Genomic DNA, 27,842 nt, shown 5'->3' with positions numbered 1-27,842 from the left:
TCAGCTTGGAGAAGAGACAGCTGAGGGGAGACATGATAGAGGTATATAAAATAATGAGTGGAGTGGAACAGGTGGATGTGAAGCGTCTGTTCATGCTTTACAAAAATACTAGGACTAGGGGGCATGTGATGAAACTACAGTGTAGTAAATTTAAAACAAATCGGAGAAAATATTTCTTCACCCAACGCATAATTAAACTCTGGAATTCGTTGCCAGAGAATGTGGTACAGGCAGTTAGCTTGGCAGAGTTTAAAAAGGAGGTAGACGGTTTCCTAAAGGACAAGTCCATAAACCACTACTAAATGGACTTGGGAAAAATCCACAATTCCAGGAATAACATGTATAGAATATTTGTACGTTTGGGAAGCTTGCCAGGTGCCCTTGGCCTGGATTGACCGCTGTCGTGGACAGGAGGCTGGACTCGATGGACCCTTGGTCTTTTCCCAGTGTGGCATTACTTATGTACTTATGACTGGAACTATAATTGCCTATTATTTGTAGATAAACTACTGCTTTGTTTAATGTTTTGAACTTTAAAGACTTTATATGGAATTTTTTATGATCGATGATTGAATGTGAGCTTATTACTTTTATCAGCTGTGGCTGTGTGTTTTAAGCTCTTACATATTCTGAGGTCTTTTTTCACCAGTGTTTTTTACATCAGCAGAGATTTTTTCCCTATAGTAGAAGAGAGGTAATTGTCATTATTTATTGATTTTTGTCCATCTGTTGCCCTGTGATTTGTTTCTTATAAAAGGTAATTGAAATCACCCATTATTATGTTACCCAGTTTGTTAGCCTCCCTAATTTCTGATAAAAGTTCTACATCTGTCTGTTCATCCCGGCCAGATGGATGATAGTAAACACTTATCACTATCCTTTTCCCCCTTTACACCTGGAATTTCTATCCACAGGGATTCCAAGATGTGTTTTGTGTCCTGCAGAAGTTTTAGTCTATTTGATTCAAGGCCCTCCTTAACATATAATGCTACCCCTTCACCAATTCGATCCACTCTGTCACTGTGATATAATTTGTACCCTGGTATGACAGTGTTCCATTGGTTATCTTCCTTCCACCAGGTCTCAGAGATTACTTTTATATCTATCTTTTCATTTAGTGCAATATATTCTAACTCTCCCATCTTATTTCTTAGGCTTCTGGCATTTCCATATAGACATTTCAAACAATGTTTGTTATTCCAATTTACAACTTGCTCAGCAGTGGACAGTGATAATTTGCAATGTTTAAAATCTGTCTGCTCTATACTTAAAGACACCTGGGGGCTCATTTTCAAGAAAGAGAAACATCCAAAAAGCAGCACATTTTATTTGCCAAAACGTCCAAATTGCTATTTTTGAAATTCATTTTTAAGATGTTTTTCTATGTAGTTTGTCTGCAGTGCATCCAAATCACAAGAGGGTGTGATGATTTTGGATTTGGGCATTCCCAAAACTTGGATGTTTTTCTATTATAATGGAACTAAACAAAAACATCCAGGGCTACAATTTAGATGTTTTGGTCTAGACCTGTTTTTATCATGGCTAAATCAGAAAAAGGTTACCTAAATGACCACTAGAGGGATTAAGGCACGACCCCCCCCCCCCCCCCCCCCGTACTCCCCCAGTGGTCACTGACCCTCTCTCATCCCCCAAAGATGTGAAAGAAACAGTACATACCAGGCTCTATGACAGCATCAGATGTTATGGCCAGTCCTATTAGAGCAGCAAGCAGGTCCCTGGAGTGGCCTAGTGGTCGGTGCAGTGCACTGTAGAGAAGGGGACAAGGCCCATATCCCACTCTAACTGCTACACTTGTGGTGGAAAGTGTGAGCCCTCCAAAACCTACCAAAACCCCACTGTACGCACATATAGGTGACACCTACAGGCATAAGGGCTTTTGTAGTGGTGTATACTTGAGTACTTTCACTTGGATCTTTTTTTTTTTTTAATGGTCCACTGAGCACAACAATAAATGGCCATTTTTTAATAGCAAATGGCCATTTTTGAAACAAAGAGAGAGACATTTTTTTTTCTGTTTTGAAATTGGCCATGTTCACTACTGGATATTTGGATGTTTTCCACAAAACCTCCAAAGTCAGATTTAGATGTCATATCAATAGAAATCAAACAAAATAAAACATGGAAAAGAAAATAAGATGATACCTTTTTTATTGGACATAACTTAATACATTTCTTGATTAGCTTTCGAAGGTTGCCCTTCTTCCTCAGCTAAAAGAAAGCTAATCAAGAAATGTATTAAGTTATGTCCAATAAAAAAGGTATCATCTTATTTTCTTTTCCATGTTTTATTTTGTTTGATTTCTATTGATAACCTTAAGAGTGGACTAACACGGCTACCACACTCCTCTACTTAAGATGTCATATCAAAAATGCATCTCCTGATCTACTATGGTCTCTATTGCAACCTTGTTATCAGGATGCTCTGTCTTCTCTGTTTTGGTGATATCATTTAAAGATTTGTTCTGAACCTTGCATTTTTCAGTGACTGTCATCCTTCTCTCCATTTCTAGTTTAAAAGCTGCTCTATTTCCTTTGTAAATGTTGATGCCAGCAGCCTGGTTCCACCCTAGTTAAGGTGGAGCACATCTTTCCAGAATAGGCTCCTCCTTCCCCAGAATGTTGCCCTGTTCCAAACAAATCTAAAACCCTCTTCCCTGCACCATTGTCTCATCCAAGCATTGAACTCTGGAGATCTGTCTGTCTCTTGGTTCCTATACAAAATCTGGCGGAATGTATTTGCTTAAGGTATATGTACTGTGATCTTTGTATTAATGAAATATGTAAATTGAAATTGACTTATACTGAGGGGAAAATGCCCATCATCCACCTTCTGTCCTGTAACTGGCTTAATAATCCCCCATGTTATTTAAAAAAAAAATGCAGGCAGTATCTGATAAGCATAATGAGCATGGTAAAGAATTAATTCCAGGAAATGCATTTAGTAAGGTGCAATTCTCAATGAGAGATACCTTATTTACCTAGAAAACACAGTGCTGTCTTCTTCCTGTTGCAACGCTCATCATTCCATTTGCTACTATCATGGCTCCTTTTTATGTAAATCTCTACACAGTCCTGATCTTTTCCTGCATTATTTGGCTCTCCTTTGGCCCAGTTCTCTGCAGCTGTGGTCAATGATTTGTTGGTTCCTACCCAAGTCCAGATGCCTTTTATTTTGCGAATCCCAATCCAATAATATGCCTGTTGGTAGGGTAGGATTTCATTGAGGTAAGCTATTTCTTCTTGGTTTTGGATGGCCACCATGTCAGTATAATGGGTTTTGCACCACTTTCTGGCCTCCTCCCAGTTTGAGGTACTGGTTTTGTCATAGTGGTATGTCCAGGCATTCACCTCAGCAGCTGCCAGAAAACCTAACTCAGGAGCAAATCAGAAAGAAACACATTCTTTTAGAAATGGTACAACGTTTTCCGAGTAAACTTTGTAGGTAGTTTTATAAATCAGCTCTAGTTGATATTAGTTAGCTAGTCTAGTGATCAGAGGCTCATAGAGTTTAATCTTATGTAGTCCTTATAACAGCACTAAAAATATGAACATTGCAGGGTCAATAAAGTTCAAGAGTTTCTTACCACAGCAAAGAGCAGCAAAGTTTAAGACAAGTCTGGATACTCTCCACTGATTCCTTCTGTCCACATGAAGCTTCTGAGAGATAATCTACAGGTAACAGGAAGAATTTGACCATCATTTCCTTCAACTATAGCCTATGAAGGTGTGAAATTATTCGCATTATATATCATGGTCTATAGCAGTCCTTCAACTTGGGAATGTTTAGGATTACCAACTGGCTCCATTATTTTCAGAAGAGACAGAGCAGTTAATTTATTACACCACTGCAAGCAGTGACTTTTAACTCCCCTAAGCAATAGCAGCCTGGAAGAGCCTAATTCTAATAGATCATAGAAGCTATGTTGGCTCAGATCTGGCTAAAACTTGTATGGGGGGGATCCTGAAGGAAGGCCAGACACTATTGACTACAGAAGTCAATAGCAAACCACAGCATTTGCTAATCAAGAAAATGTCATTGTTACTGGGAGCAGAGTATAAACTCATGAATGGAAAAACTAGTTCATGCGTGTAATAGGGTACCTCAAAGACAGAATTAACTTTTTGTAAAGATCTTGAGCAGTTGGACATAAGAACAAGAAAATTATTCTGTGCCTATCAGGTAAATAAATAAATAAGAACCATATTATGAAAACTCCAAAAAAGTAGCTAGTCCAGAAAATGTCATTGTTACTGGGAGCAGAGTGTACAGGTAACTGCATAAACCCTCAAAACCCAAGAATGGAACAACTTGTTCATGCATGTAATAAGGTACCTCAAAGACGGGATTCACTTTTTTGTAAAGATCTTGAACAGTTGGACATAAGGACAAGAACATTTCTCCATGCCTATCAGGTCAATAAATAAGAACCACATTATGGAAACTCCAAAAAAGTTTTCAGGATGTGAATCTGTTTCTGCTTCTTTTAGAAGTATGATTTAAGCAGCTGTTACAGTTGGGAATTTCTGTCTGTAAAACTTCAATATATATTTATTGTAAAACAAACAAACAAACCAGTGTATGCAGAGATCTTACATTTCAAGAGCTGAAAATGATAGGGGCCATATAGAGCTAGATTATACATACACGGGGGGGGGGGGGGGGGGAGGTGGCTTGAGGGGAGGAGAGTTTATAGTTCAATGAATGTGGGTTACAAAAAAGGGAAAAAAAATTGAGTCAAAGGTGAACATATGTCACTTTTCCCTATTCTTGCTTTGTAGACGATGTCAGTTCGGGGCCGTGTGTAGTTGGGGAACTAACTGTACTGGGCAAAGTGTGATGGTTATTTGAGTTGTATGATTGTTTATGATACTTTGACTTAATAAAGATGTTTTAAAAAAATACTGAAACAAGAAAGTGGACTGCCAGAATTGATTTCCATTGGACCGATGTTCTGACGAGTAGAAGGAATGATAGAGGAAGAGGCAATAGATGCCCAAACCCGACGGTACCTGTTTCACTGCAAAACCTTAGCGCCAGTAGGACTGAACAATATTATGGAATAGAATGGTTTTTTGTAAGATATTTTGGTAGATTGCGTGTTGAATAACTGTTTTGAATTGTTTTGGAATGTTTTTGAAACTTTCCAGATTTACCATTTGCTATTTAGTTGATGTGATTTGTTCTCCCGCTTGAAATATCATCCAGTGGGAGGGGCGTTACAGCAGTAAATGTGTGTTTAAGCGCATGCGCTGGAGTTTGTACTGTAGCAATACCATGTTTGTTTTGCAGTAAGCTGTATCCAGTTGACACCAAGTAAGCTTTGTTTGAGATGTATCTTTGAATATAAACTGTTACACAACATCCAATGTTAATGATTTATTTCTCATTCTTTACAGTTTGTGTTTGTGATTATCCCTGAATAAGCAACCATTGATGAAGCCGATTTTGCCGGAGAAATGGGTCCTATCAGGTTTGGGCATTTGAAGGCTAAGTAGCCATGTGTTTCTACTGTATGTGTGTAAATTTGTAAATTTTGTGGAGGCTTTTTGGGATTGCTGAATGATACTTGGAACCATTAAACACAGGCTAAACAAGCTTTCAATTGTATGTCTGTGGGAGGTTTCCTTTTCCTCCATTTGCCGCTACACAGAGTTAAGTTGGTTTATTGGTGTTTTGTAGAGATATTTTCCTTGTTTGGTACAATAACTTATGATAAAAGGTATTGTTAACAGTATTTAACTTGATAATCTCAACATTAAGATGTATTCCCCTCTCCCTTGAGATGCACCCTATCCTCTCTCATAACATTTATTTATTTATTTATTTTTTACATTTATATCCCACATTTTCCCACCTATTTATAGCTCAGTGTGGCTTACATAGTACCGAAGAGGCGTTACAGACTCCTGTGTAAACAAATACAAAGTGATGTTGTGGTAAGATAAAGTTCATGTGGCACAGCCACACTAGGTAATCGTACAACGGAAGAGTTGTGTTATGTCCATTACATTCTTTAGTTTTGTTGTGTTGCAGAGATCAGGCATTTATGATGGATCGGTAGGCTATGCCTTTTTAAACAGGTTAGTTTTAAGTGTTTTCCAGAAGTTTAGGTGGTCGTTTGTAGTTTTCAAGGCTTTTGGTAATGCGTTCCACAGTTGTGTGCTTATGTACAGTAGGAAAAACTGGACGCGTAAGTTGATTTGTATTTGAGTCCTTTGCAGCTTGGGTAGTGCAGATTTAGGTAAGTTCGTGTTGATTCGGATGTGTTTCTATTTGGTAGGTCGATCAAGTCTGTCATGTATCCCGGAGCTTCACCATAGATAATTTTGTGAACCAGAGTGCAGATTTTGAAAGCAATGCGTTCTTTAATTGGGAGCCAGTGTAGTTTTTCGCGAAGGGGTTTTGCACTTTCAAATCGCGTTTTTCTGAAGATAAGCCTAGCTGCCATGTTTTGAGCGGTCTGAAGTTTCTATAAGGTTTGTTCTTTGCATCCCGCATAAATTCCATTGCAGTAGTCTACATGGCTTAGTACCATTGATTGTATCAGGTTGCGAAATGTTCCCCTCGGGAAGAATTGTTTCACGCGTTTGAGTTTCCACATTGAGTGGAACATTTTCTTTGTTGTGGATGTCACTTGGCTCTCTAGTGTTAAGTTGAGGTCCATTGTAACGACAAGGATTTTCAGGCTGTCTGAGATAGGGATGGTGTAATCTGGGGTGCTGATAATTGTGGGGTTATCCATGCTGTGTAGGGATGAGAGGATGAGACAGTGTGTTTTTTCTTTGTTTAGTTTTAGTTGAAATGCATTTGCCCAAGAGTCCATGATGTTCAAGCTGATCTTGATTTCTTTGGCGATTTCTGTCAGTTTAGATTTGTAAGGAATGAATATTGTGACAACATCTGCATAGATGAAAGGGTTAAGGCCTTGGTTGGATAAGGACTTGGCTAGTGGGGTCATAATTAGGTTGAAGAGAATCGGTGATAGCGGTGATCCTTGTGGTACTCCGCAGTCTGCTTTTCACGGTGATGATATGTTTGAGTTTGATTTTACTTGATATGTTCTTGTGGTTAGGAAACCCTTGATCCAGCTAAGTATGTTTCCACCAATCACAAACTTATCTAGTACTCTTATTAATATATTAAAGTTTACCATGTCGAATGCACTAGACATGTCGAATTTGAGGAGGAGGATGTTTTTCCCTATTTCTATTTCCTGCTTGAATTTGGTTAGGAGAGTGAGTATCACTGTTTCTGTGCTGCGGAGGGGGCAAAAACCTGACTGTGATTCATGTAATATTGAGAATTCGTTTATATAGAGGGGCATAATCGAACGTCGCCGGCCAAATAGATCACCGGCGATCTATGTTGGCGGCGGCACTACAGCTGGCCGGAACTGTATTATCGAAAAAGATGGCCGGCCATCTTTTTTTTCGATATTATGGTTTAGCCCGGCCAAATGCCGTGGAGTTCACCGGGTTTGAGATGGCCGGGTTTGTTTTTCAGCGATAATGGAAAGTTATGTCGGCCATCTCAAACCCCGGCCAAATTCAAGGCATTTGGCCGTGGGAGGAGCCAGCATTTTTAGTGCACTGGCTCCCCTGACATGCCAGGACACCAACCAGCCACCTTAGGGGTCACTGCGGTGGACTTCAGAAAAGCTCCCACGTGCATAGCTCCCTTACTTTGGGAGCTGAGCCCCCCCAAACCCACTACCCACAAATGTACTGCACCCACTAAAATTGCTCCAGGGACCTGCATACAGCCTCTAGGACTTATTGCTGCTGTATAACTTTGGCACACCAGTTCACACCTGAAGACTAATCTCTCTGAAAAAGTCCTTTCTTGAAATAAGCACGTTTACTCACAGTTAACTGCAGATCAGAGGTTGTGCCCCACTGGCAAAGAGTCCCCTAGTACTAAGATTAGCAGTAGGACAGAGCTGGCACAATGGTGTACAATGCCCTCTTTCAGCACCATTCACGGTAAGAACTACGTTCTCTAACGTGGGTAACACAGGAAAGGGAACTAAAACTGGCTTACAAAAATGGCCACTACCGCATGGACTACAACAGGAAACAAAACAGGGCACACTCTGACCCAGTTAGCAGAGGGGAAAAGCACCATGGGAGTAGAGCCCAGTACCCTACACCCACCACAATACATTGCTAATGTGACTCTGCAGGGCACCTAACAGAAAAGGTGTCATACTCACCCAAGAGCCACATCGCAACCAGGGAAAGGCTGTCGGAGGATACAACACATTCTGCTGTCATGGAGGTGGGTACGGCATTTGAGGCTGGCATACAGGCTGGCAAAAAAGGTTTTTAGTTTTATTTTTTTAGTATGGAAGGGGGTTGGTGACCACTGGGAGAGTATGGGGAGGTCATCCCCCATTCCCTCCAGTGGTCATCTGGTCAGTTGGGGCACCTTTTTGAGGCTTGGTCATGAAAATAAAAGGACCAAGTAAAGCCGGCGAAATACTGCTTAACGCCGCTTTTTTTTTTTCATTACCGGCGAAAGTCGGCCATCTGGTAGCCACATCTTCGTTAATCTACCGACATGCCCCCTTGAACTTTCGCCGGCAAAGCGACGGGAAAGTGGCGATGCTGTCAAAAATGCCGCTTTCGATTATACCGATTTCGCCGCTTTTAAGAAATCGCCGGCCATCTCCCGATTTGTGTCGGAAGATGGCCAGCGATCACTTTCGATTATAAGCTGGATAATCTGTAAGTTGTTTGGCTACCATGCTTTCCATCAGTTTTACTGACAATGCAATGAATGCTACTGGACAGTAGTTAGTGATTTCATTTGTTTTTTCTTGGTGTCTTTTGGTATCGGAGTGAGTAGGATATTGCCATTTTCCTTAGGGAAGAGACCTTGCTGAAGCATGTAGTTTAGGCGGGATGTGAGGTCTGCTATGAAGCGGTCAGGGGCGGATTTCATTAGGTAGTTGGGACAGGTATCTAGTTTACAGTGAGTGTTGGAGAACTTGCTGATCGCCTGTGCAACTGCTTCTTGTTCACTATAAATGGCATTTGTTTTAGCTGCTTCTGTGTCCACCTGTAATCTGGCTGTGACTAAACTATTTGTGGACTGGTTTGAGTGCTCTCTCTTGTAATCTTGAAGACCTAGAAGTACTAGAGTGTTACAATATCCCTTTCTAGTAGTGTTGGTTAAATCATAATTCTTATATAGTGTGAAATAATGAAGTCAGCTCGCTCGCCAAAGCTTCTCCTACAGTACTTGTTCCCAAATTGGGCTGTAGATGGTAAATTGAAGATGTTGGCAAGTCAATGGTGTAATCATAGTACAGCTCAGCATGCACAGCAAACGTCCGTGGGTAATGGTCCTGAAAGTGGCCTCAGAAGTCGGTGTGCTTATATAGTGCAAAATGATGGCATCAGCTCGATCACCGAAGCTTTGCCCATAGCAGTTGCTCCCTATGGTGAAGAGGAAGGCAAATGTGCATGCTTTTCCAGCTGAGCCATTATTATCTCTTTCACTAGCTTGATTGATAGTTTTGTGGCCCAGGGAGCAATATCTTCAAGCATCTACTTGGCATCAACAGGGATTTGTTCACCAAAGCTAGAGTCTACTTTCAGTTTTTCAAACCACATATCAGAAGGTTGTTTACAGTTAATTTTTAAAATTAAGAATGCTGAGTAGATTCAAGGGCTGTTTTCCTTTTGAAGATTTTAAATTGATTGTGCAAAGTTTGGTTATTAGCAGGGTGGATTACTGCAATGCACTGTATCTGGGCCTTCCAGTGTCAAGGCGCTGCAGATTATTCAAAACACAGCAGCATGGCCGCTCATACTTCCACCATATTAGTTCTAACGTGCAATGGGGTAAAAATCATCACTGAGGTGATGACTTGCCACAAGTAGTGAGAGAATGATGAAGACATCCTATGAAGCCAGGGATTCTGTGTCATCAGGCTTGTATTTGGTGAAAGATTTTCTTCATTTGAATCTCCTTCTGCGTATTGTATTGACTCCTAACTTAGGGCCCCTTTTACAAAGCGACTGTACCCCTACTGCTGCTTTGCCTTGCGTCATTTCGGCACTACTGCCAACCCACCACAGGAGGCAGCGGTAGTGCTGCCCCCCCCCCCCCCCACACACACACACACACACATGCACCATTTCCGTTGCGATGGCTTTTTTTTTGTGCTGGGGTCTTACCTGGCGGTAATTGAGCAGCGCCATGTGCTACCCAGTTACCGCCGGGTTAGCACGGGATCCCTTACAGCCTCCTAAATAGGTGGCTATAAGGGTTCATCCGGAAATGGCCGCACGGTAAGTGTGCACTAACCACACAGCCATTTCCTTTTTTTGCCTTTTACCCACTGTGGGGTCTCAGCATGCAGCAAATCCATGAGCTGATGCTACCGCAGGGCCCCTTTTACTGTAGCATGGTAAAACGGGCCTTTAATCCTTAGTTGGGAGAGGTTAGATTATCCATGAAGGCTACAACTCACAATGCTGGGCAGGAACCCTCTGAAGAAGCATGTTGGTTATATCATTGTCTCTGACAAAAGAAGAAAGTGGTTTGGACAGGCCTTCTATTGTAACGTTAACCCCAATATTCATCCCACGGTGGTTAGCAGGTTTAAAGGCACTAACTGCCATAGGCTTAATTTGACCCAGATATTTAATGCTGGGCCTAATCCAGATAAGACTCCAGCATTGAATAACCAGGTCCTGTGTGGCTGCTCTAAGTTATCTGGCTACCAGTCAATATTCAGACTGGTGACAAAATAATAATGCAGATAAATTTTTTTTTGCTGTCCTAACTTTATCTGGGCTCTTATCTGGTTAGCAGACTGAATATTGGATAATAGCAGCGGCCCATGTTACAAGAATTTCAAATTTTTCTCATGTATCTTTAGTATTGAAACAACTACACTGGTTACCTTTGTTACATAGTATTCAATTTAAGATGATAACACTTGTTTATGCTGCCCCATGTTATTTGAAGGAATCTTTGTCTGTCTAGAAGCCCAGTTTAAGAAAACCTTTAAAGACTCACCTATTTATGAAAGCATTTTTTTGAAGCAGCTGTAGTAGTCATGTGATGCTATGAAGAGATTTGTTATTTTATAGTTTTGTATGCCAATTTTGTATTTTTGATTGTGTATGTTCTTAGTTGGAAACCACCTATTTTACAGGTGATCTAGAAATCTTTTCAATAAAATAAATAAATATCTCCACTAACCGGATAAATCTTGGTGCCACCTTGACTCCAGCCCTGAACCGCCCTGGCATTCTGCATTTTCAGTAGCAAAATCCTTTTAGTGCCACTAAAAGTTGTGGGATTGCCAGCTCACTACAATTTAACCAGGCAGGGACCTCTCCTGCCTGCTTAAATTATTCTGAATTTGTGCTCCATAGATTCTATCTGGGTGGCAGTTGAGGCACTGGAAAAATATGTCGATACAATTTGATGAAATAACAGATGCTGCAAGAGTTGGGCAGATCATAAACGACATGGAAAACTAAACAAAATGAAGAATTCTGGCCTGAATACTCCTTTAACGTAGCAGTAAAATCGCCCCCAGTTTCTGCTGTTTTAACAGCTTTGTGAATACTCTTCATTTTCATTTTCTTGAGAAACTGCTTATTGTTTTTTTTCACCAACCACCTGGAGATTTTCCAATCCTTCATGTCCCTCGGGTATCAGACAGTTTTGTTCTATTGTTGAAAAGATGTGTTTCCTCAGTTTGACGCTAGTTCACATATTTTTCTTACCAAGCAAATGTCTTATTGAATTGATTTGCATACATTGCTACAAGCATGATTAGGAAATGCTAGGCAGGGCAACATGTGTTTGTTGGCAAAATACAGTCAGAGGACCTATTCTTGTCGTTGTCTTCACTTCGTGTTTTGGCAAGTAAGATATTATTAATTATCAAACATTAACAAGGTTTTGGCTTCAATCCAACTTCGTCACAAATGAAAATAGCAAGTAATTGAAAGGAAACATGATAGTATTTTTACAGTTAAATAAATTCAAAATATAAGTGACAGAAGAAACAGAAATAAAATCAATAAGTCAGATGAGGAAGAATTCAACCATGAGTACTTCTAAAGGAAACATGTTATGATTTACATACATAAGTACGTAAGTATTGTCAAAGGTCCATCAAGCCCAGCATCCTGTTTCCAACAGTGGCCAATCCAAGTCACAAATACCTGGCAAGATCCCAAAATGTTCAATACATTTTATGCTGCTTGTCCCAGAAATAAGCAGTGGATTTTCCCCAAGTCATTTTAACAATGGTCTATGGACTTTTTCTTTATGCAGCCATCCAAACATTTTTTAAACCCCGCTAAGCTAATCACCTGGCTTTACCACATTTGCTGGCAACGAATTCCAGAGTTTAATTACACGTTGAGTGAAGAAAAATTTTCTCTTATTCGTTTTAAATTTACTGCTTTGTAGCTTCATCAAAAGCCCCCTATTCCTAGTATTTTTGGAAAGAGCAAACAAATGATTCACGTTTACCCATTCCACTCCACTCATTATTTTGTAGACCTGTATCATATCTCCCCTCAGTCGTCTTTTCTCCAAGCTGAAGATCCCTAGCCACTTCATCCTTTCCTCATAGGGAAGTCGTCCCATCCCCTTTTTTCATTTTTGTCGCCCTTCTCTGTACCTTTTCTAATTCCACTATCAGGCTTATTTTCGAAAGAGATGGACGTCCAAAAACTGACATAAATTGGCACTTGGACGTCCATCTCTCAGAGATGTCCAAATCAGTATAATAAAAACCCGATTTTGGACGTCTCTAGCGAAAATCCGTCACAAGGACGTCCAAATCTCAAGGGGGCGTATTGGAGGCGTGTTGGAGGCGGGACTTGGGCATTCCTAAGACTTGGGCGTCTTTGAGCCATAATGGAAAAAAGCAAAGACGTCCATGACTAAAATGTGGACATTTTCACTGCACCCGGACCTGTTTTTATTACGAATACGACACAAAAAGGTGCCCGAAATGACCAAATGACCACTGGTGGGAATTGGGGATGACCTCCCGTTACTCCCCCAGTGGTCACTAACCCCCTCCCACCCTCAAAGTACATCATTAATAATATTACTTGCCAGCCTCTATGCCAGCTCAGATGTCATACTCAGGTCCTTGACAGCGCATGCAGATCCCTGGAGTAGTTTCGTAGTAGGTACAGTGCAGTTCAGACAGGTGGACCCAGGCCCATACCCCCCCCCCCCCACCTGTTACATTTGTGGAGGAAACAGCGAGCCCTCCAAAACCCACCAGAAACCCTCTGTACCCACATATAGGTGCCCCCGTCACCGGTAAGGGCTATGGTAGTTGGTAGTGGGGTTTGGGGAGCTCAGCACACAAGGTAAGGGAGCTGTGTACCTGGGACATTTTATGAAGTCCACTGGAGTACCCCCTAGGGTGCCTGATTGTTGTTCTAGCATGTCATGGGGACCAGTGTACTGCAAATGCTAGCTCCTCCCACATCCAAATGGCTTGCATTTGGACGTTTTAGACTTGGACGTCTTTGTTTTCGAAAATCGCGAAAATCAAAGATGTCCAAATCCAGGGACGTACTGGGCAGAGGGTTTCAACAACAACGCCTAGATTCCTTTCTTGGTCGGTGACTCCTAATGTGGAACCTTGCATTACATATGTATAATTCAGGTTCCTCTTTCCCACATGCATCATTTTGCACTTGCCATTTAGACACCCAGTCTCGAAAGGTCCTCTTGTAATTTTTCACAATCCTCTTGCGATTTAACAACTTTGAATAACGTGGAGGGGCAAAATCGAATGGGGCACCCAAGTTTTCATGAGGGCGTCCTCACAGGACGGCCCTGTAAAGGGGCGGGGCAACACGCATTATTGAAACAAGATGAGACGCCCAAATCATGAAATTTAGGTTGACCTTAGAGATGGTTGTCCTTAGGTCATTTTTGAGATGGCCGTCCCCGATTTTCGGCGATAATGGAAACCGAGGACGCCCATCTCAAAAATGACCAAATCCAAGCCATTTGGTTGTGAGAGGAGCCAGCATTCGTAGTGCACTGGTTCCCCTTACATGCCAGGACACCAACCGGGCACCCAAGGGGGCACTGCAGTGGACTTCAGAAAAAGCTCCCAGGTGCATAGCTCCCTTACCTTGGGTGCTGAGCCCCCCAAACCCACTCCCCACAACTGTACATCACTACCATAGCCCTTAGGGATGAAGGGGGGCACCTACATGTGGGTACAGTGGGTTTGTGGTGGGTTTTGGAGGGCTCACATTTACCACCACAAGTGTAACAGATAGGGGGGGATGAGCCTGGGTCTGCCTGCCTGAAGTACACTGCACCCACTACAACTGCTCCAGGTACCTGCATACTGCTGCGATGGACCTGAGTATGGCATTTTGAGAGTGGGAGGGGGTTAGTGACCACTGGGGGAGTAAGGGGAGGTGATCCCCGATTCGCTCTGGTGGTCATCTGGTCAGTTCGGGCACCTTTTTGATGCTTGGTCATGAAAAAAAAATGGACCAAGTAAAGTCGCCCAAGTGTTTGTCAGGGACGCCCTTCTTTTTTCCATTATCGGCTGACATGCCTCCGTGAACTTTGGTCGTCCCCGCGAAAGAAAGCAGTTGAGGGAGGAAATGTATGGGTTAGTAGAGTCCGATTTATATGCGTACATGCAGGTCAAACACTTTATTAGTACAGAGAAATGGTCCAGGGAGGAATTCAAAGACCAAGAGGGATTTGAAAAAGTATGGAGGGATATGGATAAGTGGGGGAAAGGAATTTCACGGATATATGGACACCTCAGGGGGCAGAGTTTTATGAAAATGACCTATATGGAGGCATGGGAAAAGGACTTGAATCAGGATGTTTCGGAGGCAGAATGGAGGAGGGTATGCTTGGAAGTCAAGAAAGCCTCAGTGTGTGTGCTTATTAAAGAAAATGCGTATAAAGTGCTGAGCAGATGGTATTATACACCTGATAGAATTAAAAGAATGTTCCCTGAGGCTTCTGATAGCTGTTGGAGATGTGGAAGGGAGACGAGAACTTTTTTTCATATTTGGTGGGGGTGCAGTTTGATTCAACCTTATTGGAAAGATATAACAGATAGGTTGTCTAAAGTTCTAGAAGGTACTTTTCCATGTGATCCTAAATGATGCCTCCTGGGGTGGAGGAACCAGAGGGGAAAGAGATGGCAACAGAGATTCAAGAGAATGGGGTTAGCCGCCGCAAAAACCACTATTACAGTGCATTGGAAAAAGTCCGCTGGGCCAACTGTAGGTAATTGGGTTGAGAAATTTAAAACCATTATAGAGTTGGAAAAATTGACTGATAAGCGTAAGGGGAGATATAATCCAGAGGCACCTGAATGGATTCATCTAACAGATACGGAAGGGGTTTAGGGGGGTTTGGGCTGTTGGGGGAATCAGTTGTTGAGGGGTTAGTGTGGGGGGGAGGGGGAGGGGAGGAAGGGTGGGGGGAATAGGGGGGATAAAAGGGTTATAAGCATAATATTAAAATAAAAATTAAATTGTTGCATTGTCATGTGCTGGAGCCAATGGCTCGTTGTTATGTTTGAGATGTTATTTCAATAAAAATTCAAAGTAAAAAAAAAAAAAGAAAGCAGTTGAGGGCTCCCAAAATCGGCTTTCGATTGTGCCGATTTGGGCGACCTTGCGACAAGGACGCCCATCTCCTGATTTGTGTCAGAAGATGGGCGCCCTTCTCTTTCGAAAATTCACCTGCTAGTGTTGTCAGCAAATTTAATTACCTCACTAGTTGCTCCCATCTCTAGATCATTTATAGATATTAAAAAGAAGCGGTCCCAGCACAGACCCCTGGGGAATCCCACTATCTACCCTTCTCCATTGAGAATAGTGACCATTGAACCCTACTCTCTGTTTTCTATCTTTTAACTAGTTTTTAATCCACAATAGGACACTACCTCCTATCCCATGACTCTCCGATGTCTGGGCTAGGTGCTTGCTAAACTAGAAGAGGTGAAAGAATATTCATATTTTCATTGTTTTGAGCATTTGTTTTTTTGTGCTGTGGACATTCTGAAGTCAGCTGTAGAAGGAATGAAAATCCCTTTTGGAACCACTTTTATAAAGCAAAGAGATACAGAAATACAGAAATATAAGGCTCTAAAATAGAGCTTCCCAGCCAATAGGGGTTTTCAGGATATTCTTAATGAATATGCATAAAAAAATACAAAACTAGGGCTAAATCTGATGTATCTACACCCACCCCTCACTTGAACAACAATCCTTACAATAAATTAAAGAGTCAATGTCTATTTAAAAAAACATAGTCTTATAATACAAAAGAATATTAATACTAAATAATTCAAGTGTGCTCAGAACCAAGTGCTAACCAGAAAGACAGCAACCACCATTCCCATCATCACACACTAAAGGTATAAAGTCATTTATTTTATTTATTTGTGTTACATTTGTACCCCGCGCGTTCCCACTCATAGCAGGCTCAATGCGGCTTACATGGGGCAATGGAGGGTTAAGTGACTTGCCCAGAGTCACAAGGAGCTGCCTGTGCCTGAAGTGGGAATCGGACTCAGTTCCTCAGTTCCCCGGGACCAAAGTCCACCACCCTAACCACTAGACCACTCCTCCCTTTCCAGAGTATGTATTGAGCTATCACCCAGTGTTTTCCCAGAAGCCCGTGGTAGCGTTTAGGAGATCCAGGAATTTGGGCAAGGTGTAAAGTCATTTAAATGTCCAGAGCATGTATTGAGCTATCACCCAGTGTTTTCCCAGAAGTCCATAGTAGCGTTTAGGAGATCCAGGAATTTGGGCAAGATGTTGGCCAATCATCATCGAGAGGCTGGTTTGCCGCCTTCCACTTATGGAGGTCATCATAAGTGTGGTCATTGCACATACTCAAATTTGCTTTGCAGATATCTCAATTTCAACACCCTGTTAAGGGGTTTGTATTCCAGATGCAGTCAGTGACTGACTGTGATACAACTCAAATCATTTATTTGATTGTATGCCCATGTGGCCTGCTGTACATTGCCCATACAATTAGGAAAATTAAGTTGAGGTGTGGACAACATTTCAGTAATATAAGACTCCTGCGATTGGAGGCACCTTTAGTATAACACTAGCTACAAGCTTAGCACACCATTGAGGATTTACGCTTCACTGTATTGATGTGAGTTTATTTGCCTCGCAGTGGTAATGTGGCTTGCATTTTACAAGTTAAAGAACAGTGCTTTATTTATGAATGAGATACCGTGCAACCTCACGGTCTTAATACAAAAATGAAGGGGTTGAATCTGGAATAAAAGTTTGATGGACTGTTTGTATATAGTCACCAATGAGATTGTGTTTATAAGATTATATTATAGGATGGGTTGACCCGCCTATATTAAGTTGGTGTTTTTGAACCGTTGGTCCTTCAGCCCTGGGGGAGGGTTCATCCTGGGGTTTGCTGTACAATAAGTGTGCAAGTTAATAGCATAATTTTTGTATAATGATTATTTAGATACAGTATGTTTGTTTTGCTTTAGCTTAGTCCTAAAACAATGCTTTTTATTTGTATGGATTTTTTAAAATTTCCTCCTGAATAAGAGTTGCAGTGAAACACAGCTTATGTTGTGGAATTTGAAGTATTGCACGTTGGAGATCACTCTTAGTTTTTGAGGCAGAAGGAGCAATCATCCACTGTTTGGTCCCATCAATACAGGATCTTTTGGGTAACAAGATTCTTTTTCCAAGTGGTAGACTGTTGGGCTCATTTTTGAAAGAGAAGGACGCCTATCTTTCAACATAAATCGGAAGATGGACGTCCTTCTCCCAGAAATGTCCAAATCGGTATAATTGAAAGCCGATTTTGGATGTCCCCAACTGCACTCTGTCGCAGGGATGGCCAAAATTCAAGGGGGCGTGTCGGAGCCATAGCAAAGACGGGACTTGGGTGTGCCTATCACTTGAACGTCCTTGACCCATAGTCAAAAAAAACAAGGACGTCCCTGACGAGCACTTGGACGTTATCACCTGGACCTGTTTTTCTTACGACTAAGTTACAAATCGGTACCCAAAATGACCAGATGACCACCGGAGAGAATCGGGGATGACCTCCCGTTATTCCCCCAGTGGTCACTAACCCCCTCCCACCCTCAAAAAACATCTGTAAAAATATGTCTTGTCAGCCTCTATGCCAGCTTCAGATGTCATACTCAGGTCCATGACAGCAGTATGCAGGTCTCTGGATCAGTTTTAGTGGGTGAGTGCAATTCAGACAGGCGGACCCAGCCCCATCCCCCTCCCTACCTGTTACGTTTGTGGAGGAAACAGTGAGCCCTCCAAAACCCACCAGAAACCCACTGTACCCACATATAGGTGCCCCCCTTCACCCGTAAGGGCTATGGTAGTGGTGTACAGTTGGGGGTAGTGGGTTTTGGGGGGCTCAGCACACAAGGTAAGGGAGCTATGTCCCTGGGAGCATTTTTGAAGTCCACTGCAGTGCCCCATAGGGTGCCCGGTTGGTGTCCTGGCATGTCAGGGGGACCAGTGCACTAGAAATGCTGGCTCCTCCCATGACCAAATGGCTTGCATTTGGTCATTTCTGACATGGATGTCTTTGGTTTTGAAAATCGCAGAAAATCAGAAACGTCCATGTATAGGGATATCCAAATCTATGGATGGCGAAGTTTAAGGATTTGGACCTCCCTGATGGTATTTTCGAAATGAAAGATGGACGTCCATCTTGTTTCGAAAATACGGGTTTCCCCGCCCCTGGATTGGGACGTTTTGCAAGGATGTCCAAATCGAAACTTGGACGTCCGTTTTGAAAATGCCCCTCTGTGTGTTACAATATTAATGAGACTAACATTTTCTGAGAACCTTAAGTTTTAGTTATTGTCAGCATTATCTTTAGTTTTTACATCAGCAAATTGGACAGCTATATCAACTTATGGGTGTTTTGCCCTGGACATTTAAATTACTTTACACCTTTAGGGTGTCTTGATGGGAATGGGGGTTGCTGCCTTTCTGGTTAGCACTTGGTTCTGAGCACACTTAGTAGTAATATTCTTTTATATTATAAGATTTCATGGTTGTTTTTTAAATAGAAACTCTGACACCTAATTTACTTCTTACAGTTCCATCATCATTTCCAGTTACTAGAGTCAAGGTTCTTCCTTGGGTATTCTCCTATAGGCTCACTACTACACCTTCCGTAATGGCCAAATTTTATCAATCAGCACCAGATGTAACCATAATGATTAAACCCAATGCTTGCACTGCGTTTCGCTACCTGGCGTCTTCAGGGTTTTAACTACAATAAAAATAAAATAAAAGCAGAGACAGCACATCACGGAAGGTGTAGTAGTGAGCCTATAGGAGAATACCCAGGGAAGAACTGTGACACTAGTAACTGGAAATGATGATGGAACTGTAAGAACTATCACTTGATATCAGCTGTGAAGCCAGAAGAAAAGTCGCTTGATCGGATGAAAAAACACCATTATTATGAACTGAGGCTTCCTGAAAGTGATAAGTGACTTTTATGTTAAGTATAAATTGCGAATTTGAAAAGAAAAGTGATAATACAACTGTGTTGCTAAATACCTTAGCATATTAGTAAGGAACCAACTATAAGTTGTCAACTTGCTTACGGGGAGTGATATCCTAGTATCATGTGATCTCCTTCGGTTTAAACCAGAGATAATGAGTTTTGTCGTGAGAAGTATGTATGTGGTTTGAAAGTGAGTGAATGCAGATAAGAGCACACTGTTTGATATGATAAAACTATAAAGTGGGATTTATAAGAAGAATAAATTGATGCAAATTTGGAAACGCAGTTGCTTGATTTATATTAAAGTATATTATGTAAGGATATTTTAAATTCTGAATGACTGTAGGGTCCCCAGGCCAGGTTTGGGAAGCCTTGCTCTACAGTTCACAAGTGGTATCACACACAGATGATCACTGCAAAGATTGATCACCTCTCAATAGGGCTGCAAGTTAATCGTAGTTAACTGTGCGATTAATGCATTAATTGTTAGTCGTGATTTTTCAATGGGGTTGGAGGGGAGGGAATGAGAGGTGCTGGACAATGGGAGGAAGGAAGGAGAGATAGAGATAGATAGAGAGAGAGAGAGAGAGAGAGAGAGAATGGACTTTGGAGAAGAGGAAAGGGAGAGAAGGAAGAGATTTGGATCTGGAGCTGGGAGGGTGGGAGAGAGGGAGATTATAAGTCCTTTAGGGAAGGGAATGGGGATGGGATTTGATATATTGCCCTTCTGTGGTTACGGTCAAAGCAATTTACATATTATACACAGGTAATTCTTTTGAACCTAGGGTAATGGAGGGTTATGTGACTTACCTATACTCACAAAGAGCTGCAGTGATCAATCACAATTAATATTTTTTAATCATGTGATTAATCAATTAAAAATTCTAATCAAAATGCAGCCCTGCTTTCCAGGCATCACCTTTTCATGTTTTATTTGAATTATGTCTAGATCAGTTCTGGATAAGAGCCAATAATGGTGTAATTGTCAGAATATTCACAATAAATATTAATTACTAGTAAAAAAGGCCCGTTTCTGGCACAAATGAAATGGGCACTAGCAAGGTTTTAGAGTGTGTATGTTTGAGAGAGTGTGTGTGAGAGTGACTGTGTGAGAGAGAGAGTGAATGTGCGAGTGTGTGTGTGTGACAGAGAGTGAGACTGGGTGCGAGTGTGTCTGTGAGAGACAGTGTGTGTGTGAGAATGAGAGTGTGTGCCATGGGCCCCCTCCCTTCCTCTGAGTTCCAGGGTCGTCGTCCCCCTCCCTCCCTCCTTCCCTCCGAGTTCCAGGGTCATCGTCCCCTCCCTCCCTCCGAGTTCCAGGGTTGTCCGTCCCCTCCCTCCCTTCCTTCGAATTCCAGGGTTGTCCCCCCTCTCTCCAAGTTCCAGGGTCGCCCCCTCCCTCCTTTCCTCTGAGTTCCAGGGTCGTCCCCTCCCTCCGAGTTCCAGGGGACCGAGTTTCAGGTTCCCCTCTACCTCCCTCCTTCCGAGTTTCAGGTTCCCCCCCTCTCTCCCTCCCTCTCTCCCTCTCACCGAGTTTCAGGTTCCCCCCTCCCTCCGAGTTTCAGGGTCTCCTCCCTCCCAGTTTCAGGATCCCCCCTCGGAACGTGACGTCACACGCATGAGGGTGTCGTTGTCCCTCCCTTCCAGTTCCAGGCCCCCTACCTCCAAATTTTAAAAGTCATCTTCACTTACGAAGTCGGGTTTGCGGCGGCCAGCAGCAGCGGTAAAAGGCGTGCAGTCTCGGCCCTTCTCTCTCTCAGCTCTGGTCCCACCCTCACTTCCTGTTTCCGCAAGGGCAGGACCAGAGCTGAGAGAGACAGAAGGGTCGAGCCTGCATGCCTGTTACTGCTGCTGCTGTCGGCCGCTGTAAACCTGACTTCGTAAGTGAAGTTGACTTTTAAAATTTGGATGTAGGGGGCCTGGAACTGGAAGGGAGGGAGGGAGGGAGGAAGGGAGGGAAGACGACACCCTCATCATGCGTGTGACATCGCGTTCCATTGCCTGGCAACTCTGCAGCGTTCCCTTCCAGTGATTGGTCTTTACAAACACGGAAGTACATGACGTCATTTCAGGAGATGGATACAGCAGGAGCACGAATGCTTCAAGGCTTTCTCAGAGTCAGCTTCAGAACGTTGGAGGTGCTTTTTATTATATAGGATATCTTGGTGGGGTTCACCCAGACAGAAGCTATAGCTCTTATAGTTCTTTGGGGTGGGACCAGCAGATACCTGGAAACCTTTGGCTAAAGGGATCACTCACTCCTTACGCCTTGTATTTTCCTGAAAAATTATACAGTCTGGTCCAGAGTTCTGTTCTGAATCATAAAAGTTTATTAGAAATGCATCAGCTTATTAGACAGTTTGCAGAATGAGTAAGGCAAAAAGACAATCAAGGAAATTTCAACAGGCACAATTCTCTCAGTTGTTCGCCACTGAGGTAGATGGTTGCACTCCAGTGGCACTCCTAATTTCTGTAATACTGTCATTGAAGTCTGTGATCATCTATAGGCTCTTCCTACTTTGGTCGCCCTTCTTCACCTACAGACACAACCAGTGTCAATTACCTTATCATGAGACAAATCACTGGACCCTGGACACTATCCCTTACAGATCCTTAGCAGGGGAGTGTACTTTAATCCCCATAGCTAGTAGGAGAACAGGATGAGGAACACTAGTAGCAATAGCTATAATCCAAGAAGCTTATACTGCCAGTTCTGACTAAAGGGTGATCATTGTCTATACTCCAGCGGACGACAGAAAAAGAAACATTTTAGAGCAGTGTTTCCCAAGTCAGCCCTGGAGTGTCTCCTTGCCCGTCAGGTTTTCAGGATATCCACAATGAATATGCATGAGATCTGTTTGTATATAATGGAGTTAGTGTATGCAAATCAATGTCATGCATATTCTTTATAGATATCCTGAAAACCTGACTGGCAAGGGGGTACTCCAGGACCGATTTGGGAAACACTGTGCTAGAAGACAGGACAGTGGTAAAAAGGAGAAGGAGAGATATAGGGAATGAGAGGGAGACAGAGGGAAATTGAAACTGGGAGGGTGAGAGGGAGGTGAAAGATTAGGACAGGATGAAAACTGGGAGACGGTAAGAGCAAAAATGGTAGCATTTAGAAGTGCAATGAGAGCTATTGCTGCAGAGCATTGTTAACGCTAATAGTGTAACAAAGTTTAAAAAGGAACTAGTCCGATTTATGGAAGAAGGATCAGTCAGAGGCTATTTAACATACCATCAGGAATGCCACTCTAGGTTCAGTGCATTTGCAAAACAAGAGTGCTGGAAATTGGAAATTATGAGAGTGAATAAGCGGTTTGACACATGCTTTGTTCTTTTTTTTTAATTTACACATCAAAATCAAGCAACAATCTTGTACAGAAAAAGATATCCAACAAAAAAGAAAATAACAAGAAATAAAAATAATAGTATTTTATTTAGAAGGTTTAAAGACCATGTGTTTTCAGCTTTGCCTACAGTTTATGAATACATTCCCTTGAAAACGTCATGATGGAGAAACATGGCCCCATGTCGGGAATAACGATGGAGCATTGATTTTAATCACAGCAGAATCACTATTGCATGAGGGTGAAGGAGTTCAGCAGCAACGGTACAAGACTCATCACAGAAAGTTAACAAACCAGCCAAGATAAGTGAATCCATCTACCTATTACTAACATTATAACTGACCACAGAACACTATTGTGGTTTAATGTGACAGGTTGGCAGGCAGGGTCAGTGCTGTGATGGTTGGATGCTGCTGGCTAACTCCATAACATATGCTTATATGGCACAACAGCAAATTCTGAGCACTGCATATTAAAAATAAAAAAAATATATAGAATATATTATATAAGATACAGGAGCCTATACTGGTGGGATTATTGCAATTTTTGATTTACTAGCGCCAGCTTATATAGAAGGGATCCCTAATTGTTGCAGTTAAAATGTAATACCAAGAAGTGCAGAGTGATGCATTTGGGGTGTAGAAACCCAAAAGAGAGATACCGAATAGGAGGGGAGAGATTAGCAAGCTCGACTCAGGAGAGAGACCTTGGGATGTTGGTATCAGAGGATATGAAGGTGAAGAAACAATGTGACAAGGCGACGGCCGTGGCTAGAAGGATGTTAGGCTGCATAGAGAGAGGGGTATAACCAGCAGAAGAAAGGAGGTGTTGATGCCCCTCTACAAGTCGTTGGTGAGGCCCCACTTGGAGTATTGTGTTCAGTTTTGGAGGCCGTATCTGGCTAAAGACTGGAAGCGGTGCAAAGAAAAGCTATGAAAATGGTATGGGATTTGCGTTGCAAACCGTATGAGGAGAGACTTGCTAACCTGAACATGTATACCTTAGAGGAAAGGAGAAACAGGGGTGACATGATACAGACGTTCAAATATTTGAAAGGTATTAATCCGCATTAAAACCTTTTCCAGAGACGGGAAGGTGGTAGAACTAGAGAACATGAATTAAGGTTGCAGGGGGGCAGACTCAGGAGTAATGTCAGGAAGTATTTTTTCGCAGAGAGGGTGGTGGATACGTGAAATGCCCTTCCGTGGGAGGTGGTGGAGATGAAAACGGTAATGAAATTCAAACATGCGTGGGATAAACACAAAGGAATCCTATTTAGAAGGAATGGATCTATGGAATCTTAGCGGACATGGATGGCAACACCAGCATTTGGAGAATAAAACCGGTGCAGGGCACACTTCTACGGTCTGTGCCATGAGAAAGGCAGAGATATATCAAACTCGGATATACATATAAAGTATTACATACCATGTAAAATGAGTTACCTTGTTGGGCAGACTGGATGGACCGTTCAGGTCTTTATCTGCCGTCATTTACTATGTTACTATTAGTGTGGCCGTAAAATTGGCCAGAAATGTTTTATGTGCAGATTTTTTAAGTGCCGTATATAGAATCTGGCCTTAATGGCAATGTGCTAATGCTAACATTAACACACAGCCAAAAAAAACAGAAAAAAAAATATATATATAATATTTTGGCTGTGTATTAATGTTAGCATTAGCACATGATCATTAGGGCCAGATTCTATACAGTGGGGGAAATAAGTATTTGATCCCTTGCTGATTTTGTAAGTGTGCCCACTGACAAAGACATGAGCAGCCCATAATTGAAGGGTAGGTTATTGGTAACAGTGAGAGATAGCACATCACAAATTAAATCCGGAAAATCACATTGTGGAAAGTATATGAATTTATTTGCATTCTGCAGAGGGAAATAAGTATTTGATCCCTCTGGCAAACAAGACCTAATACTTGGTGGCAAAACCCTTGTTGGCAAGCACAGCGGTCAGACGTCTTCTGTAGTTGATGATGAGGTTTGCACACATGTCAGGAGGAATTTTGGTCCACTCCTCTTTGCAGATCATCTCTAAATCATTAAGAGTTCTGGGCTGTCGCTTGGCAACTCGCAGCTTCAGCTCCCTCCATAAGTTTTCAATGGGATTAAGGTCTGGTGACTGGCTAGGCCACTCCATGACCCTAATGTGCTTCTTCCTGAGCCACTCCTTTGTTGCCTTGGCTGTATGTTTTGGGTCATTGTCGTGCTGGAAGACCCAGCCACGACCCATTTTTAAGGCCCTGGCGGAGGGAAGGAGGTTGTCACTCAGAATTGTACGGTACATGGCCCCATCCATTCTCCCATTGATGCGGTGAAGTAGTCCTGTGCCCTTAGCAGAGAAACACCCCCAAAACATAACATTTCCACCTCCATGCTTGACAGTGGGGACGGTGTTCTTTGGGTCATAGGCAGCATTTCTCTTCCTCCAAACACGGCGAGTTGAGTTCATGCCAAAGAGCTCAATTTTTGTCTCATCTGACCACAGCACCTTCTCCCAATCACTCTCGGCATCATCCAGGTGTTCACTGGCAAACTTCAGACGGGCCGTCACATGTGCCTTCCGGAGCAGGGGGACCTTGCGGGCACTGCAGGATTGCAATCCGTTATGTCGTAATGTGTTACCAATGGTTTTCGTGGTGACAGTGGTCCCAGCTGCCTTGAGATCATTGACAAGTTCCCCCCTTGTAGTTGTAGGCTGATTTCTAACCTTCCTCATGATCAAGGATACCCCACGAGGTGAGATTTTGCGTGGAGCCCCAGATCTTTGTCGATTGACAGTCATTTTGTACTTCTTCCATTTTCTTACTATGGCACCAACAGTTGTCTCCTTCTCGCCCAGCGTCTTACTGATGGTTTTGTAGCCCATTCCAGCCTTGTGCAGGTGTATGATCTTGTCCCTGACATCCTTAGACAGCTCCTTGCTCTTGGCCATTTTGTAGAGGTTAGAGTCTGACTGATTCACTGAGTCTGTGGACAGGTGTCTTTCATACAGGTGACCATTGCCGACAGCTGTCTGTCATGCAGGTAACGAGTTGATTTGGAGCATCTACCTGGTCTGTAGGGGCCAGATCTCTTACTGGTTGGTGGGGGATCAAATACTTATTTCCCTCTGCAGAATGCAAATAAATTCATATACTTTCCACAATGTGATTTTCCGGATTTAATTTGTGATGTGCTATCTCTCACTGTTACCAATAACCTACCCTTCAATTATGGGCTGCTCATATCTTTGTCAGTGGGCACACTTACAAAATCAGCAAGGGATCAAATACTTATTTCCCCCACTGTATATGGCGCTTAAAAAATCTGCACGTGAAATATTTCTCCCTAAGCGTATTCTGTAAGATTTAGGCGTGGTATATTAACACACTCAATTGATATCCCAGTGCCTAAAACTATGTGCCTCCATTTGTACCAACAAAAGCATGGCATAAGTCCTTGCTTGCAGATTTTCGCAGACTGGGCCATATTCTGTAACAACATACATAAATTTTGGAACGCCCACAAAATGCCCATTTCTCCGACTATAATCACGCTCCTTTTGAACTGCGTGCATTAGAATTTAGGTGCAGTCTATTACAGAATACGCTTAACGAGTTGTGCGCGTAAATTCTAGTTATTGCCAATTAGTGCTCATTATTCCTTGTTAGGTGCTGTTAACATTGATTAGCTTGTTAAACCAATTAAGTTATGCATGTTGTTATGGAATATGCTTAGATTTCAATGCTGAACGCTAGCTGCGATATATTGAATCTGGCCCTTAGCGTCTCCTATTTTTGAAGGTAAGAGCTCCTGCGCTTACTAAAGTCTCCAATGACCTATTACTGGCTAAATCCAGAGGTCTCTATTCCATCCTCATTCTTCTTGATCTTTCCGCTGCTTTTGACACTGTCGATCACAGCATACTCCTTGATACCCTGTCCTCACTTGGATTCCAGGGCTCTGTCCTTTCCTGGTTCTCTTCCTACCTCTCCCTCCACACCTTCAGTGTTCACTTTGGTGGATCCTCTTCTACTTCTATCCCTCTGCCTGTCAGCGTACCTCAGGGTTCTATTCTTGGTCCCCTCCTCTTTTCTATCTACACTTCTTCACTTGGTTCATTAATCTCATCCCATGGCTTTTCCTACCATCTCTATGCTGATGACTCCCAAATCTACCTTTCTACCCCTGATATCTCACCTTGCATCCAAACCAAAGTTTCAGCATGTTTGTCTGACATTGTTGTCTGGATGTCTCAATGCTACCTGAAATTAAACATGACCAAAACCGAGCTTCTCATTTTTCCCCCCAAATCCACCTCCCCACTCCCCCCGTTTTCTATTTCTGTTGATGGCTCTCTCATTCTCCCTGTCTCCTCAGCTCAAAACCTTGGGGTTATCTTTGACTCTTCTCTCTCCTTCTCTGCTCATATCCAGCAGACCGCCAAGACCTGTCGTTTCTTTCTTTACAACATCCGTAAAATCCGCCCCTTTCTTTCTGAGCACTCTACCAAAACCCTCATCCACACCCTTGTCACCTCTCGTTTAGACTACTGCAATCTGCTTCTTGCTGGCCTCCCACTTAGTCACCTCTCTCCTCTCCAATCGGTTCAAAACTCTGCTGCCCGTCTCGTCTTCCGCCAGGGTCGCTTTACTCGTACTACCCCTCTCCTCAAGTCACTTCACTGGCTCCCTATCCATTTTCGCATCCTGTTCAAACTTCTTCTACTAACCTATAAATGTACTCACTCTGCTGCTCCCCAGTATCTCTCGTCCTTCCCTACACCCCTTCCCGTGCACTCTGCTCCATGGATAAATCCTTCTTATCTGTTCCCTTCTCCACTACTGCCAACTCCAGACTTCGCGCCTTCTGTCTCGCTGCACCCTACGCCTGGAATAAACTTCCTGAGCCCCTACGTCTTGCCCCATCCTTGGCCACCT

General features: G+C 42.6%; 1 protein-coding gene across 1 annotated transcript in view; it reads right to left on the bottom strand.

The window, feature by feature from the left end:
* Positions 1-27,842, bottom strand: part of LOC115472463 (P-selectin-like) — a 236,269-nt gene that overhangs the window by 118,010 nt on the left and 90,417 nt on the right. Inside the window, exons 12-13 of the mRNA XM_030206753.1 lie at positions 3,606-3,690; positions 3,000-3,389 (exon numbers count right to left, since the gene is read on the bottom strand). Of these exons, the coding sequence (XP_030062613.1) occupies positions 3,000-3,389; positions 3,606-3,690 (475 nt within the window). The remainder of the gene's footprint in view (positions 1-2,999; positions 3,390-3,605; positions 3,691-27,842) is intronic.

This window comes from Microcaecilia unicolor, chromosome 6 (assembly GCF_901765095.1).
Source record: "Microcaecilia unicolor chromosome 6, aMicUni1.1, whole genome shotgun sequence".
In the NCBI taxonomy this organism is placed as follows: domain Eukaryota; kingdom Metazoa; phylum Chordata; class Amphibia; order Gymnophiona; family Siphonopidae; genus Microcaecilia; species Microcaecilia unicolor.
This window is presented reverse-complemented; position numbering and strand designations above follow the sequence as displayed.